Raw genomic sequence first — 16,973 nt, 5'->3', positions numbered from 1 at the left:
TATTGATTATGTTTCCAGACTACCAAAACTGAATCAAGATAAGTGAATTCCCTAGGGGAGAATTCACCAGAGAAGAACGCCGATGGACTTAAGCCTTGTCACAGGTTTGCTTACTTGTTTTGGAGGTGTGACTGCATATTGTTTCCATTCTTTACTGAAAGTTGTCCCAAGACATCAAAGTGGTGGACCAGGTATAAAAGTTTTAAACAAACAAACATTGCCCTAAACTGAACTGATCTTCAGCCTTACCAGCAACTAAGCACGTGGGGCAGCTTTTTGAATGTAAGCTATATGTTCACCAGTGATCTTCACAGAGTTAAGTACCTGCCTTCTAAACAAAGAAAATCAAGCCAACAAGATTTAGCGCTGCCTTTCCCAACCTTGTGCCCTCCAGGTGCATGGGATTACATAACCATCATACCCAGTTGAGGCTATATGGAGAAGTTAGGGGAGTGTAGTACAAAAAACTGTGAAAACACCAGGCTGGAGAAGGCTGATATGGTGTTTCCATATCAGTCTCTTAGAAAAATCAGGCAGTCAAGTGTTAGCATCAGTAGCAACCATTAACCAACAATTCCTTGTATGCAAACAAACACACGTGCATGTTTATTGAATGAAATGTGAGAAACATAGAAACAGAGCGAGTCAGAAGGGGCCTCCTGGGTCATCTAGTCTGATCCCCAGCTCCAGCCGGCTCTGCTCACGACATGCCCACCATGTGCATGTCTAGCCTATCTTTGAACACCCGCACCGATGGGGCCTCAACGACCTCTCGTGGAAGCCCATTCCACACCCTTGGGGTCCTGTCAGGAAGTGCTTCCTGGTATCTAAATGGAATCTTGGTTCCCTGAGCTTTACTCCGTTGGAGCGTGTCCTGCCTTCCTCTGCAGGGGAGAACAGCTCTCTACCCATCTCCATGTGACATCCCCTCACATACCTGTATGTTGCCAACATATCCCCTCAGAGTCTCCTCTTCTCCAGGCTGAAGAGACCCAGTTCCCTCAGTCTCACCTCATACGGCATCCCCTGCAAACCGGCCACCAACCTTGTGGCCCTACGCTGCACTGACTCCAACCTGGCTATATCCTTTCTGTAATGAGGGGCACAAAACTGAACACAATACTCCAATTGCGGGCGCACCAGAGTCGTGTAGAGTGGTAGTAATACCTCTCTTGATCTAGAAGCCACACTTCTGGCTATGCAACCAAGGGTGGCGTTCGGCCTCTTGACCACCGCATCACACTGCTGACTCACATTTATCCTGCAATCAACCAGTACCCTGCGATCTCTTTCACAAGTGCTGCTCTCCAGCCACTTGTCCTCCAACCTGTACTTATGACACCCATTCCTATGCCCCAAGTGCAAGACCTTGCACTTGTCCACACTGAATGCTATCCTGTTGTCTCCTGCCCATTTCCATAGTCTGTCCAGATCCAGTGGCTCCTCAGTTGTGGCCACTGCCCCGGTTTTAGTATCGTCTGCAAAATTGATCAGCAGACTGTTCACCCCTTTCTCCATGTCGTTGATGAAATGATTAAACAGAATCAGCCCCAGGAGAGCCCTGGGGGACCCTGCTTGTCACTGGCTGCCATCCTGATGATTCCCCACTAATGGTTACCCTCTGCTTTTGGTCAGTCAGCCATGCCCTAATCCATCGGACAGTGTATTGCTCTATCTCAAAACTCCTCAATTTCTCAACCAGGATATCATGGGGCACTTTGTCAAAGGCCTTGCTGAAATCCAGGTAAATCACATCCCCTCTGTCTCGCCACCTCAAAACCTTGTCATAGAATTCCACAAGGTTTGTCTGGCAGGACCTGTTTATTGCGGAAGTTCTGTTGTGTGGCCACCAGCCTCTCTTCCCTATCTAGCACCTCTGGATCTCTCACTATTAGGAGCCTCTCCATTGTTTTTCCTACAATGGACATAAGGCTAACAGGTCTGTAATTCCCCATGTCCCTTCTACTACCCTTTTTTAAAATTGGGACCACTGAAGCCACCTCCAGTCCTCTAGAACTTCACCCGTTCTCCACGCAGCCTCAAAAATGGAGGCCAGTGGGCATGACAGAACCCCTGGCAACTCTCAAAGTAGTCTCGGGTGTAACTCCATCAGGGCCCAGCACCTTTGTAACATCCAGTGCCCTGAGGAACTTTGTAACTTCACTCATGACATGCCCACCAGTGCATGTCCAGCCTATCCTTGAACATCCTCAATGATGGGGTTTCAACCACCTCCCACGGAAGCCCAAGAATTTTAAGCAGGAATAGAACCATAAATCTGTAATATGAAAGAGCTTTGAGGAGATAATAGCTCTTTGATCATTATTTGTACAACAATAGCCTCAAAAGTAGCTTACAGTAAAACATAACAGAGATTCTAAAAAATAAGGCAAAAACAAGAGCAGCACACCATTAATCAAAATGCCATCAACTGTAAAAATAAGAAACAAATACAAGCTTAACTTGTACAACAAGCTATACATAAGAAAAGCCCTGTTGGTCTTGACCAAAGACCAATCTAACCCAGAATCCCATTTCCCCCAGTGGCTTACAAGATTTATTTTATTTATTATTTATTAAAACATTTTTATGCTGCCCCATTCGCCAAAGCCTCGGGGTGGCTTACAACATTAAGTTAAAAAATATATAAACATTAAATTATAACATTAAATTAAAATGTTTGTAAAATACAAACATTAAGTTAAAATGTAAAAAATAACAATATAAAATATAAAATAAGTCGCCCTGGCCAGATAAAATCCAATAATATTAACAAATAAAACGCCGCTTAAATAAAAAGGTCTTCGCCTGGCGCCGAAAAACAAATAACGACGGTGCCAGGCGGACCTCCTTCATCATGTCCTCCTTCTTACTTGCCTTTTTTTTCTAATCTGAAAAAATGTATCAGGTGATGCTACAGTACTTGGGCCAATTGCTCCATCTCCTTGCTTATTTTTCTTTTCCTTGTCTACACACCTTCCAGCCCTACAAAATGATATGATTATTACAAGTGTGACTGCAGCATAGATTCTTATAAAGATTACATTTTAGTGTCCCTTCCCCACTCCACTTCTAATGATCCTAAAGTTAAAATCCATTTTTTTTTTCACAATTCATACTGAAATTTACAATACTGACAACTAAGGGCTTAGCTGGGGAATGAAATGCCATGCTGGATGAGATCAATGGTCCATCTATCTTAGCAACTAGTCTGCTGCAAGTGTTTCACAAACACCTGTTTGTGGTAGTAGATTAGCTTGAGAGAGAGAACCACACAAGGTCAGCCATTGAGTTTGATAGCTAAACTGGGATTTGCACCACGACTTTAGGATTAGGATACGAGCAACTAGTAAGTATAGCTGAACATCTGAGATTCATTAGTCCCTCATTTAGCCTTGGGAAAAATCAATTCAAAAATGTACACTGAAAACAGATCACATTTCCAACATATTGCTATGGAATGAATGGCCTTGATATCGTGTTTAAGATTTACAGAAGAAGTTGCTACTGTTCTGCATGGAAAAGTATAACAATTTTTTTCTTGTACTGCAGTGTAGATGGATTGCAACTCATACTCCCAACTGTAAATACTGTTTGGTCTTTCAGCAAGCTATTAAAGACTAAGTGCAGTCCTGTGTGTTTTTACTGAGAAATAAGTCCCACTGGCAGTACATCCAAGTAAGCATGTATACAACTGCAGCCTAAGTTCAAGTTATATATTATCAATATCTAAATTAAACCTATGAATAGAATATCACTTTTGGTTTAAATACATATGTAAGAAAAACTCTGAATGTCTCATTTAAAAAAAATCACAATTGCAAAAGAAATGAATACATAATAAATTAGTAGAGAAAATGCTTCAAGTAAAGTGGTATTTTAATATACAATCTAGATCTGTTTTCCATATCCTAAACGCACTGTCTGACTTCATTAGCATTTGTTCAGTGGGGCTTACTCCCAAGTAACTGATAATACAATTGCTGTCTTTACTAGGAGCATACCCAGTGCTTTAATGCAGCTTACTTTTATCTATGGAAAGGATCTCATCTTAACCACCTTATTCTAAGTATCTTTGCTCAGAGCTAGGTCCCACTGATTTCAATGTAACTTATTGCCTAATAAGTACTTACTAATAAGGACTGGAGTGCAAATTTTACTCCAAAACATTCTCCGTAAGTACTGAACACACTTTAATCCATTGCGCAGTGTGCTTACATAGACTTTCATGATTGGGTCAAAACCATTTTTATTTCACTAAGTTTTATTTTCATTTTAGCTACTTAACTTGACTGTTACTTTTTTCCCTCTAACAAACACATGCTATAAAATGACAGAATTAGACACAGAAAAATAGTTGGTTAACATGATAAGTGAGATTTTAGATCAATAGTCCTAAAAGCAGTTTGGTCAATCTTACAGCTCAATCCACAACCCAAAGCAAAGTAAAATATCTGTATCTTATTACTCATTAAGTTCTAAAATAAGAAGCAACAGTTATGAAACCTACAGTGTTTTGAAAATGTTCACTCTAATCCCAAACATACGACTGTTGACTGGTGTTAAAAGAAACTCTGAGTGCGCAACGACACTTTAGGTTCATTTCTATACCGCAAAAAGTCATGCAACTTCTAGAGCTGGCAAGAGAACACCGGAAGTAATAAGACCTTTTCCTGGTTAACCATGCATAGGATTGTGTCCTTTAACTGCAATTTTATTGCATTTTAGCGAGACCAAGTTGCATTAGATGCAGTAGGAACTTCTAAGAATAAATATTTAAAAAAAGCATGGGGAAGAGGAAAAATTGCACAAGGTATCAGTCCCAGTGTGACTGGCAGTCCTAAAGTAACTTAAATTCAGGTGCAAATCAGGCATAATATGCCACTACTTTTAAAAACACTGACTATGTAACAAGTTGGCTTACTATGTTCCAGTACGTTTGGGTATCATCAACACCAAATGGAAACACTCGAATTACTCCTCCTTGATGCTTCCTTCCTCTAAATGTCGCTCCAAATAACTAAGCATCTTCTTACTACAGTCCCTTCTCTACTCGCCGCACCTCTCCCTTCCACAAACCCCTTTCCCCATCACTGTTCCCCAAACATTCACAATCCCAGCTTCCCAGCACCTTTTCCCACTGGCACCCCAGATATCACCATTCCGACTTCTCTGGATACCCACTTTATTTTCCAAATTCTTGGAGAGTACACAGAGCCCCCCTCCCCCATCTCAGTTCTCCCTTTTGCCACGCTAATAAACAGCAGCTTGTTATCAGGGTCATCTGTACCACTGCAAGCATTACCTTCTCTTCTGCTTCCGCCATAGTGATGCTCCCTATCATGTGACAATGCCCGGAAGTAAGGAACATCAGGCATACTGGGTAATGTAGTTTCCCTTCCAAATTATCTGTCGCGGCTTTTTGCGACTTAGAAGCGGGAATGGAGATCGGGTTGTCTGTTTTCTTTTCTTCGTTAATGGGAATGCTTTCTCTTAAAAAAAAAAAAAGAAAAAAGAAAACCGATTCAAAAGGTTGTAAAAGGTCAAACTAGTTTTTTTTATTATTCCACGTGGGCGTGCAGGGCCAGTTCCAGGCAGGACTATAGAACTTAGGAAGCGAAGGTTTTTTGCTTTTCCTTCACACTTTTTCTCCTCATATTCCATGCGTATTCTCAGCAGGAAATTTAAAAAGGGAGAAAAAAGCTCCATTAAGGACGTAAGTGGGGATCGTGGAGGTTTAATTCTCCCCAAAAGCATTGTGGTCCTGATTAATTAATTTATTTGACTTCTATACTGCCCAAAAGTTGAAATCCTCTGGGTGGTTTACAACAATCAATTAAAATACAATCTAAAATACACATTATAAAACATAAATAGGTTGCCATACAAAATGTAAAAGTAAATTTAAAACACACATAAAACATGATTGGGGTTGTGCATGCTTACACTAAAGAAGCGAGTTGCCCAGCAACACACACTGTCATTTAATGTAACACGTTGTTTGACCCTAAACCACACTTACTGAAGTGGAACCAACAGCTACGGTGGGAAGGGGGTTATGCCAAAGGAAAGCGGGATTGGGACACTATCATGGGGCTAGGAGATTAGACCCTTCTCTCCATGCCTGAAATTGCCTTTACCAATGTCCTTTCCTTTTATCTCCCTCTAGAAGAGCAGCACTCAAAAGGGTGTTGCAGGAGAGGCACAAAATTCCAGGAACTTCCTGGGTAGTAGGGAGACAGTTCCTCTCTCTTCCCTTGCTTCCCACTGCAGGTAAGGAAAAAGAGGAGAGATTGAAATTGACTGTTTATGGCTTGGCCATCTCTCCTCACCGGTCAGCTGCTTTTCCTTCCCCTTCTTACCAAAAGAGTCTCTCAGAGTTGTTTACAAACAATTCAGTAAAGACCTTACAACCTTAACTCTAAAAGCGCATGCCACACAAGGAAAAGGGGATGGGGAAGGAAAAGGAAAAACTTACATTTTGGGGGTTGTGCAAATAAAATGGTAAAACTATGCAGGGGAGCTGGATTTCAGTAACTGAGGTCACCAGAAGATGGGTGAACAGATGGCACTTCCACAGTTATATTATTCCCATGTCCACCCCTTTACTTTACCCTACATAAGTGCATGACAGAGATAAACATGTTTGAAAAAAAGGTTGCTTAATATCATGCACAACTATAACTTGACAGAAATAACTTCCATATTTATTATTTTTATGCAAGCATGCATTCGTTGCATAGCTGAAGCTCAGGGTGATTCACAACAATTTAAAACAATTCGACACATAAATACAGAGAAGAAATTTAATTAAAACATCCATAGTACTGTCCCACTGCTAAGACAACAAGGCAGCCCATAATACACAGCCAAGGTATTTGTAGAGGTGACCAAGGCAGACATGCAGCTGTTTGTCCCATCATGCATGATTGTGAGTCTTACAGCACCAGCCTGGGCATTTCTGCTCAGAAGTAAGCTTTGCTGTGTTCAGTGGGGACTTAGTGTCTAATCTGTTATTTAATTTTTCAGCCTAACAGTGTGAATCTGTGAGTGTTGACTCAAAAGTAAATAGAGGGACCTCACTGATGGAACTCAGAGGAATCCTGTGATTGGCATCCTGGCTGCCATTCTTGAGATTTTTCTTTAGCACCAGCAAAGACCTTTCTGTTCACCAAGACCTTTCAGATAGCTCACATAATCTTCATTTAAATAAATGTGAGTTTTTAATAGATGTTTCTTTCATTTTTATATATTCTACTTCTTTTGATAGTTTATGTTCTATTGCATATCTAAAATATTTTAATGGTTATTTTTCATATATTACCCACAGAAATTCATGTGTTCTCAGGCAAATGTTGCAAATAAATAAGTGGAAATGTTTTTGCTCACTTAGGGCATAATGCTATGCATGTTTAGAGAGAGAGAAATTCCACAACTCCCCACATGGTTAACTGAAAGGTTACTTGGGAGTTGTACAGCTTTTTTTTTTTTTTTTTTTTTTTGTCTAAACTCCCTGCTGCAATTAAGAGGGAATAATACAAGAATGTCTCAATAAGCTGGAGAGTTGGATGTATGATTTTTACCTATTTTTCTAAAGCGTTAGAAATGTGTGTATACATTGTGCCATCCATAAGTAATCTCTTAAATTTATTGATGATTTTTCTTTTAATTTTTTAAACAAACCATTAATGAGAGTTTTGAACAGAACGCCACCTGTGACCCCTAGAGAACTCTGATGCCTCTTTTGAAGCTGAAGTTAATGACCTTTGCGTACTGTTTTCCAACCAAAGTATATCCCCATTTTGTGGTAGTTTCTTTTATTCAAGCTTCAGTTGGAATTAGATCAAAGGGCTATGCTAGGAAACTATTATTTTGAAGACTGCTAGCCCCTTTCATTTCATGAGTGCAGATGCTACAGAGAGTTAAAAAGCAGCAAAATACGTAAGGGAAAAAGGAAGTAAAAACATCTATTTTTTGGTAGTACTACTCTTTCCTTTCCCCACTTAACAGAACATGACACTAGTAGCTTTTGTGCTGTGAACATTGGCATAGAGCAAGCTCTGCATTAAAAAAATTTTTTTTTGCAAAATGTGCTCTCCAACCCAGCCCTTGTCTAAAGAGTAGGGTATTCCTCTTGGTTTCATCTTTTAATTAAAATGGCTGCTCCCAGACTCCGTGTTTGAGCAATGCAAGTGAGAAGATCCTCTTTCTCATAAGTACTTTTATGTTTAGTAGCAGGAGGGACCAGCAGAGAACCTTACAGAGCTCTTTCTCATAATTTGAAGAAAAACAAATTGCAGTCAAATCCAGACAAAACGGAGGAATTAAGGGCCAAGATCCAGGATTAGAGAAATGTGTCAACTGGTTCTAGGTGGGATCACACTCCCCATGAAAGATTGTGTGTGCAGTCTGGGGATGCTTCAGAGGTCAGCATGTAGAGAAGCATGGTCAAGAGTGTCTGCTATCAACTTCTTTAGCTGTTTCTCAAACTGTGTCCCTTCCTAGAGAAGAATTACCCAAAGACAGGTAATTCTTCTGTGCTGATAACATGTGTTGCTTTTCTTGGCTTTGGAATGCAGTGATGGAGAAAGATTTCACCTGATGAACTTCCACCTGGAAGACAACCGTTAAAGGGACAGGAACCCTGCTGAATAAAAGATGGCAACTCTAATAGGAATTATGTATGTCTTGTGGTTTTCCTGTAAGGTAACTGAAGCAGCTTACATAATTTCCTCCTCACCATTTGATCTTCACAACAACCCTGTGGGTAGGTTAGTATGAGAGTCACTGACTGGATGAAAGTCACCCAGTGGGCTGCATAGCTGAGGGAGAACTACAACTGAAGCTCCCAAATCCTAGTCCAGTTCTTGAACCACTACACCACACCTATTATTATTGTTTAAATGTAAATAAAAATAAGATAAAAAGGCTCTCAATCTTACCATCATTTTGTTCCATGTTTATGGATCCTGCATTTGGTGTTTTTTTTCCTTCACTTACATGCCACCTATATATTCATTAGTATTTATCTCTTCCATGCATCATCATCTCTTATTCTTCCACAGCAAGCTTTGATGATGTTGCTATTCATGTTAAATAGATCACAGTCAAAACACATTTGTATTTTATTCTGAGAAACATTTGATTTTTCCTTTTGACATGTATGAAAAGAGAAGTACTTAGCCTTCCACCTACTAAATAGTTTGTGTTGTAGCATACAGAAATGATTGATGGAGATTGTCAAGGTGTATGTCTAGAAAGAAGACTCTTGTTTTCTTTAGAATGGGGTCTCATACTCATGGCCCGCGGGCCAATTGCGGCCTGTGGGACGATATTTTGTGGCCCCCACTTGATATCAAAGTTTAGTGATAGTGCGGCCCGCGCGTTTTTCTCACACGCACCTGCATGAGTCGTTACCCTGGGTGCAATGTTCCCTCTAAGCTGCGTGCCGGGCCGGGCGGGGCACGGGGGAGGGGCCCTGCGGCCTGCAAAGCGCCGGTGGCGCCCAGGCCGGCCTCCGGGAGCGATGCGGGATGAGCGGCCCACCACCGCCGCGGTGACCTGCAGTGCAATTCTGAACTCAAAGCCAAGTTCAGGGAGGTGAGTGGAAAAGCGGACAAGCTTGGACAATTTTTGAGAGAATTGCCCCTTACCTTCCCTGAGCTTTCCAGGATGTTCAAGTGGACCATGTGCCTTTTTGGGAGCACCTATCTGTGTGAAAAGCTCTTCTCCACCATGAACTTTAATAAGTCAAAGTTCAGGTCCAAACTTACTGATGAGCATCTTCAAGCCATACTGAGGGTCTCAGTTACTTCCTCCCTCAAGCCAAATGTGGCTCAGCTGTGTAAGAGGAAGTGCCTCTGGCAGCAAGGAGTAGGAGGAAGTAAGAGAAGCCTATGTTCTGAAGAACCATTCATGTTCTGAATTATTACTAGTAAAGATTGAGAAGATTGGATCAGTTGTACTTTTTTTGGAATACTTGAAATCTGTTTTTTGTGGAATACTTGATGTGGCCCAGCCTTACCCAGACTCTACTTCCAGCGGCTCCCAGGTAAGTTGAGTTTGAGACCCCTGCTTTAGAATATTCTAAACAGAGGCAAGTCACTATTTGGAGAGAAATATAACTAAAAAGCCCCTTAAATAGATGCTGTTCACATCTTAAAATGTGAACAGCATCTATTCTTTTTCCCCCCAAATTTTATTATTTTCTATACAAATATAAAATAAAACAGCGATTACTCCCAAGACATCGGACATACTGGGTTAACATCTTAATCTTTTCACAATCAACAATCATATTCAATTCTACATATAGTCCCATTTCTCTAACCAATAATAAAAGGAATTCCAAATTTGATAGAAGTATGTATCCTCCTTCAAAGACAGACTCAATCTATCCATTTCTCCACAATCCAAAATCATTTTTAAGATCAGCTCTTCAATAGGTGGCTCTTCATTCCTCCAGTGTTGGGCAAATACAATCCTTGCCATGGTAATTATATGTAAGATCAAATGTATACGTTGTTTATCAAAATCATCAGGAATGATGCCTAATAGAAAAACTTCAGGTTTAAATATTAAAGGTTTTTGTAGCATTTCCTCAAGCCATTTATGCATTTTAACCCAATATTGTTTTGCCTTAACACAAGTCCACCACATATGATAGAAAGTATCAGTATTTGACATATTTGGGAACATTTTTGCTAGTCTATTCAGTGATAAATACCATCTATAAAACATTTTATAAAGGTTTTTTCTATATGAGGTTGCTTAATATTTCTTTCCCACAGCTTTTGCCATTTCTGTAACTCGATATTCTTGATGGGGCTTGTGAATGTTTGTCCATGCAGCTTGGGCAAGTTCTGCCTTCAAATGGACAATGTACATGCTGGGAGCACATTATGGACACCTAAACTAACTTATATAAAACATGCTTCATACAGTAATTTTTCAATCTCATCACACTTCCTGGCCTATATTATTTAAGGTGTCCTCTGTATGTGGGGACAGGCAATCTTTTGGACCTGTGGGCACTTTTGGAAATTTGAGAAATGATCCCAGGCACAACCCAATATCTCTGTCACAGGTGTGCATGGCTAGCCAGAAGGGTCAGGTAGCCTGCCTAGAGTGGAGGTACACGAAGGAACAGAGGAAGCTCTCATATACCATCACACCATTGACTGGCTGTGGCTCTCTGGAACTGCAACTGAAGTTTTTCTTAGCCCCAGTCAAAGATTTATCTATTTACCCCACAACTTTTCCTCCAAGGAGTCCAGGGCAGCCTACATGAACTTCCTTCCCTTTTGATCCTCACGACAACCTTGTGAGCAAGTCAGGCTGAGGGTTTGGGGCAGGCTCAAGGCACATGATGTGGCCTCCTTATTTTAAGAGCTTTTCTGCATGACCATTGAAAGGTATTCTTGTTTTTCACTCATGGTTCTTTAAACACTCATGGTTCTTTATGGGTGTTTTTAAGACCCTCCATTTTTCATTCTGTCTTTTAAGAACACTTCTTGGAGACTTTCAGGAACTTGCAAATTCATCTGCAATGAAGTGTAAGTCTCTGCTGGTGTAACTGTGTTATTCTGTTATACCACAGCGCCACCACCTGATCATGTAGTAGAAGGGCAGGAATGGAAAGGCTCCTTTCTGCAGATTTTCAGATGATGAAACCAGAAGTAGACAGAATGCACTGACAACCTCAGAGCTAAACAGATTTGAGCCTGGTTGGTATCTGGGCTGGAAAATGTCTGAAGACCGCATGTGTTTGTTTTTGTTATGCACTATCAAGTCACTTCTGACTTATGGTGACCTATGAATGGATTCCCATCAAAATGTCCTGTCCTTGGACAGCCCCGCTCAGCTCTTGTAAACTCAAGCCTGTGACTTCTTATACATCCTGAAAAGTGACAGGATATGACTGTCAATAATCATAATAAACCCTGTGTTCTATTCTTGACCCTTTTCTCTTATAAGCGGATCTTACTGCGTGATCTGCTGAGGGGGCATAAGATGTTTCACATTTCTAGATCTGTGGCTGGAGACAGAGCTCTGACTTTGGAGGTGGGACACTGTGCACTGCTTTCCCATCCCCCTCAGAGCCTGTGTGGAAAGATCCACACCAGCTGTCTCTCAGGGGTCAGCAAGTCAACCTCAGAGAGGGAGTAAAGGGAGCATTCCAGCAGGTGGGGAGGGGGGAGATGGCAAACATTGCCTGTGCCCTCTTTGCGCAGCCTCTTCCTTCACTCCCAGGAGCCCTAGCTAAATAGCCAAAAGAAGCCACTGAGCAACAAATACATAGTTCACTTTCACTATACCTCCAATCCTATATTGGAGGTTTGTCAGCCTCTGAGTTCAGAGTCTAATGATCATCTCAATGAGAATGAACCCTTCCTGACTTGCAGCTGTCATCAACCACAGCAATTTACCATAAGTCATAAACGTAGAACCGCAGTTCAGGACACAGGATGCCTCCAGGAAATAGAAAGGTAGGATGATAGTGATAGATGGTGCTAAGGAGCACTGAATCCTTTCACAATCAGTGCTTGTCATCCCAAAACACCCTCTCCCCAGCTGCTTTTAACACAGCTTGGCTCCAGGACCAGAATTAACCCTCCTAGTGGAGAAAGGTGTTTCTGTGTATTGCAGGGTGGTGGTGGGACAAATGCAAAAGGAGAATTCAGTCCTCCTGCTTTATGTTACACTCCTCACCCCTACCCACTATAGGTCATAACCATAGAACCACAGTTCTACCCTACCTACAACCACACACCAATTAATGGAATGACCCCCTCCCCCCAAGACCCACCTGATGCCAAAGTAAGTTATCTTTTCAGCGCCAGGTTAAAGACTGCCCTCCAGTCCCAGGTATATAATAGCATATGATGGGACATGCAACTGTTGTTATTGAATGGCATATGATGAACATGAAGCTGTTGTTAAATTTGTTATTCTTTATTATTCCAGCTCCACTGTTTCTTATCAAATATCTAAAATAATGCAATCTCAGGGCATAATTCAATATTTAAACTCAGTATTTTACTGATCTCTTTAAAAACCTCATTCCAAAACTTCATTATGTATTCACATTTCCACCACTAATGAAAATAGGTACCCACTTCACAGCCAGTTTTTATATTTTTATTGGTATATATGTCAATGAATTGTTGTGAACAACCCAGAGAACTTCAGCTATTGGGTGGTACTGACATGAAGATGATGATGATGATGATGATGATGATGATGATATCTGTTCAGCATAACTTTAATTTAAAAGCAGACTTAGTTAGATCTTCTGATTTACCCCTCAGCAGTTCCACTCCCCCTCTCCAAATCAGAAAAGTGCTTCTGAATGGCTGCAATTCTGTTATAACCATGCTTAGAATAAAAATAATTCATTTCTTGGCATAGTGTGTCATTCTCAATTTGAGTAAGTCTTTGGTTCTGTAACAAGAAGGGAGTGTACACTATGAAGTGTCCTTAAAACCATCTATTACTGTTAATGTAGTTGGCTTTTAATATTCCAACTCTTATTGAATAGTTCTATACATGGCCATGTTGACCTCAAAACGAATTACTCAGGCATAGCATAACTGTCAGGAGGTTTTCTCTTTGCATTTGGGGAGGAAAACTCAAATTTAGATGCCACCTCTTATGTGAATTGGCATATAGCAGCACACTGCAAATCCGATTTTCATGACTAAGATGGGAGCAAATTATACTTATGCCCATTTTAAGGCACTAGGTGTTGTTGGAAAAAAAGCCCTGGGTGAAAATGAGAACCAGGCCCTGACTTGTAATTTTGCACCTAGAGTCACAAATTCTATAGACTGGAGAACCTCTTTTTCATTTACACAAAGAAAGAAGCCTCACTGAGCACTGACTTTCCTAAGCTCTGCATAATAGCACCATAGCCAAAGAAAAAGGAAATATTCCCATCACACAGCTGCTTCCTTCATTACATCTTTAACGGTTGGCACTACTTTTCTCCATGCACAAATAGCTTTTTATCCATCTTGTGTCTCCCCCTTTCCCTAATGCATGCACCCCCTCAGGAATTGGCCTTAGACTACATAGCTGAAGCCTGACAGTTCACCCCAGGACAATCCTTGATTATGAAGCAATGTTAGAGTCAAATTCAAATCCCTGGTGTGCAGGTTAGTGCCTTTAAGTGCTGCCTGAGGTAATATGCAGGCAGTTTAAGCATTTGCTACCCACCAATAAAATAACATGGGTGGGGAGGGGGAATCTTTCAATGAAGTCTTTTTTTTTTTTTGTTCTGAGAAAATTATTAAGAACAGCTTTTAGCTATAGGAAAATAAGCAAATATACGACTATGTACTGCACAAAAGCCAAACAGCTTCAGATTTTGAGGAATGAAGTTGAGCTTTTCTGTCTTTTCCCTTGGAAGCAAAACTAATGGAAGGTAAACACATGTAGCAAGTCAACAGGGCTTGGAAGCAATTTCAAGAGTTTGAAGAGGAACAGACTATTGAGACACAGAGACCTGGAGGGCTTTAAAAAAAGATTATGCCTAATTCCAGACAGATATGACCAGGACATGAAAATGTTAATGAAGTGATGGCCATCTTCATACAGGAAAAGAATGCAAGTATAGTTGGTCAGTATAGTAGCAGTAACAGGAAGGTGTGCTGTAAAAACCATTTTGTTTCCATTCTTTTCATTTTGTGAATAATAAACGTTTTTTGTGAATATACCCCAAATAAGTAAAGGCTACTGTAACTAGTTCAGTACTAGAAGTTTGCAACACAGAAAATATGCAGTGTTATTCACAGTTTTAATTTGCTAGTCGTGTTTGAGAAAAACAAAGCATGAGCTATGTTTGCAGTATCAGTTTGAACCTTGACAAACAGATCTTGCGATTTTGGCCTATCTTTCTCTTTGTCTATTCCATCTGTTTTCATGAAAAATGTTTTTGTTCTCAGCTTTACCCTTGACATGTTGTCTTTGTTCTATACATTTTGTGTTTTGTTTGAAATGTTTTGCAGTAAATGATTCTTGATTTGGGATTGGACAGCACAAAAACAGGAAGAACATTTTAATTTCATTGTATATTGCTGCTATACATCCAAAAGTACAAAGCAACTTCATGGTTGGGGAAGGGAGCAGAATTATGGCCAGTTTGTCTGTTGTAAAGGCACTAATGAATCAGTCCTGAAAGGTACCCAGTAACATATGTAGCTTCAGGAACAAGTAGGTGGCTTAGCTTTGAGTGCACACATTGTTCTTTTCCATTACATACATGTCTATGCAATTTCAATTCATTTTGCTCTTCCACAGTGATATGTGTATAGGATTTCAGCTTGGTCATAGCCATATTTGCTTGACGGTAAGCTTTATGATTTCAACAGATTTGTTTCCAAGTAGGTATGTTCAGTATTGCAATGCAAGAATTCTCCCCAAAGGCAATGTCTTCAGTGATAGTGCTGAAACGCTAGTCATTCAAACAGAAAGGGAAAAGGATGCACCCCAAAGAAGAAGCAACACTTAGTGTGCTTATTCAAGCCTGGGGGTGGGGGGGGGGATGCCTGTGATCGTTTCAATGCTGCCTGTCCATTTGGCATCAACACACCCTTTGCAGGGGAGATGCCATCCAAACTGAAACTGAATGCCTGCTACTCCCAAACTCCTTGTTCTGGAAGCTGTACCCAAAGCAACAATCCCGAAATGGTACCCCTTCAGACTCCAAGTGATATTGTCTAGACCAGGGGTGGGCAATTAATTTTCCTATGGGGCCACATGAGAAACTTTGACAGTTGTTAAGGGCCGGACCAATACACTTACAGCTCTGCTCAATATCTATCTCTATAAAAACAGTAAATGAAACATTACAATGATACAATGAAAATGTGGAGCACAGAACAACACTATTTAATGAATATTCACAAAAACATTAACATTACATGAAAAGCAATAAATTCAATTCAATTTTACTTATATAGCACAAATTTACAACATATGTAATCTCCCAGTGCTTAACATAGTATGGTACAGACCTTACAAATTATAACAGAACAGAGAAACAGAAAACTCAACAATCCAAGTTGCCTTTGGATTCCCTATAAATGCATCCAGCTTTGTTTGTTTGCAGCCCCCCCTCCCCACTGGCCCACATGTGTAGCCGTCGCCTTTCAACTGGCCCCCTATTGAAAAAGTTTGAGGACCCCTAGTCTAGACAAACACTTAAGTACAAGTAGTTGCTTCCCCCAAGGAAAAAAGAAAGAAAGAAATTGTTCTGCACAAACCAATATAACATACCAGAGGCAGGCAGGAGCTAGGTTATAAACCTTCCTGATAATCTAATTCTGGGGTCCTCAAACTTTTTGAATAGGGAGCCAGTTGAAAGGTGCCAGCAATGGACGCGGGCCACCAAGGCGGTGCTGGCAGGGGACGCAGGCGGCGGGGGAGGGGGGGCACGCGCATGCACTCATGCGCAGCAAGCCATGGGCATGCGTGCGCAGAGAGCATTTTCTCTGAGCGGGTCCAAAATGATCTCCTTGCGAGCAAGCCGGCACCTTGGGCATGGCGGGCTGGATCCAGCCTGTGGGCTGTAGTTTGAGGACCCACGATCTAGTTTTTCTGAGTCCAGGAACTCATTTTATGTTGGAAGAGTGTTCAATTCTGCTTCCCCTTCTGCAACCCTCTAGTCCAGGAACAGCCCTTTCTCCTTATCTGTGCTTGTGTATACTAGCCATCCTCTACTTCTTGCAGAATGAGGCCCCCATAGTATTTAAGTCATTTAATGTTAGATATTAGATACTCATCCCCTCGTAGCCCATTTTAGTTTTGATTTGTGCTCACTTAGGCACCAGAGCACCATCTTTTGAATTGTGCAAGGTCACTACGGCAACACCCAGTGCTACTGAGACCAAGGTTTGGGTTTCAGCCACCATTTGTTCATTCTTTCTCTTCTTGCTTGTTGCCCTGCCTCCAGTATTGCCTTTTTTCCATTA

General features: G+C 41.0%; 1 protein-coding gene and 1 long non-coding RNA gene across 2 annotated transcripts in view; one reads left to right on the top strand and one right to left on the bottom strand.

Annotated features, from left to right (window-relative positions):
- The window catches only part of VPS41 (VPS41 subunit of HOPS complex), a 131,162-nt gene extending 125,811 nt beyond the window's left edge, over positions 1-5,351 (bottom strand). Inside the window, exon 1 of the mRNA XM_044454333.1 lies at positions 5,306-5,351. Coding sequence (XP_044310268.1) covers positions 5,306-5,344 — 39 coding nt within the window. The 5' untranslated portion in view covers positions 5,345-5,351. The remainder of the gene's footprint in view (positions 1-5,305) is intronic.
- An 892-nt stretch (positions 5,352-6,243) lies between these two features.
- On the top strand, positions 6,244-7,227 carry LOC123017539. Its single transcript, XR_006413627.1, has 2 exons — positions 6,244-6,273; positions 7,030-7,227. It is a non-coding gene; the product is annotated as an uncharacterized LOC123017539 (long non-coding RNA).
- The last annotated feature ends 9,746 nt before the right edge of the window (positions 7,228-16,973 follow it).

The sequence above is a fragment of the Varanus komodoensis genome, unplaced genomic scaffold, assembly GCF_004798865.1.
Source record: "Varanus komodoensis strain SLA01 unplaced genomic scaffold, ASM479886v1 scaffold10, whole genome shotgun sequence".
NCBI classification, from domain to species: domain Eukaryota; kingdom Metazoa; phylum Chordata; class Lepidosauria; order Squamata; family Varanidae; genus Varanus; species Varanus komodoensis.
The sequence above is the reverse complement of the archived record's forward strand: the minus strand, read 5'-3'. Positions and strand labels throughout refer to the sequence as shown.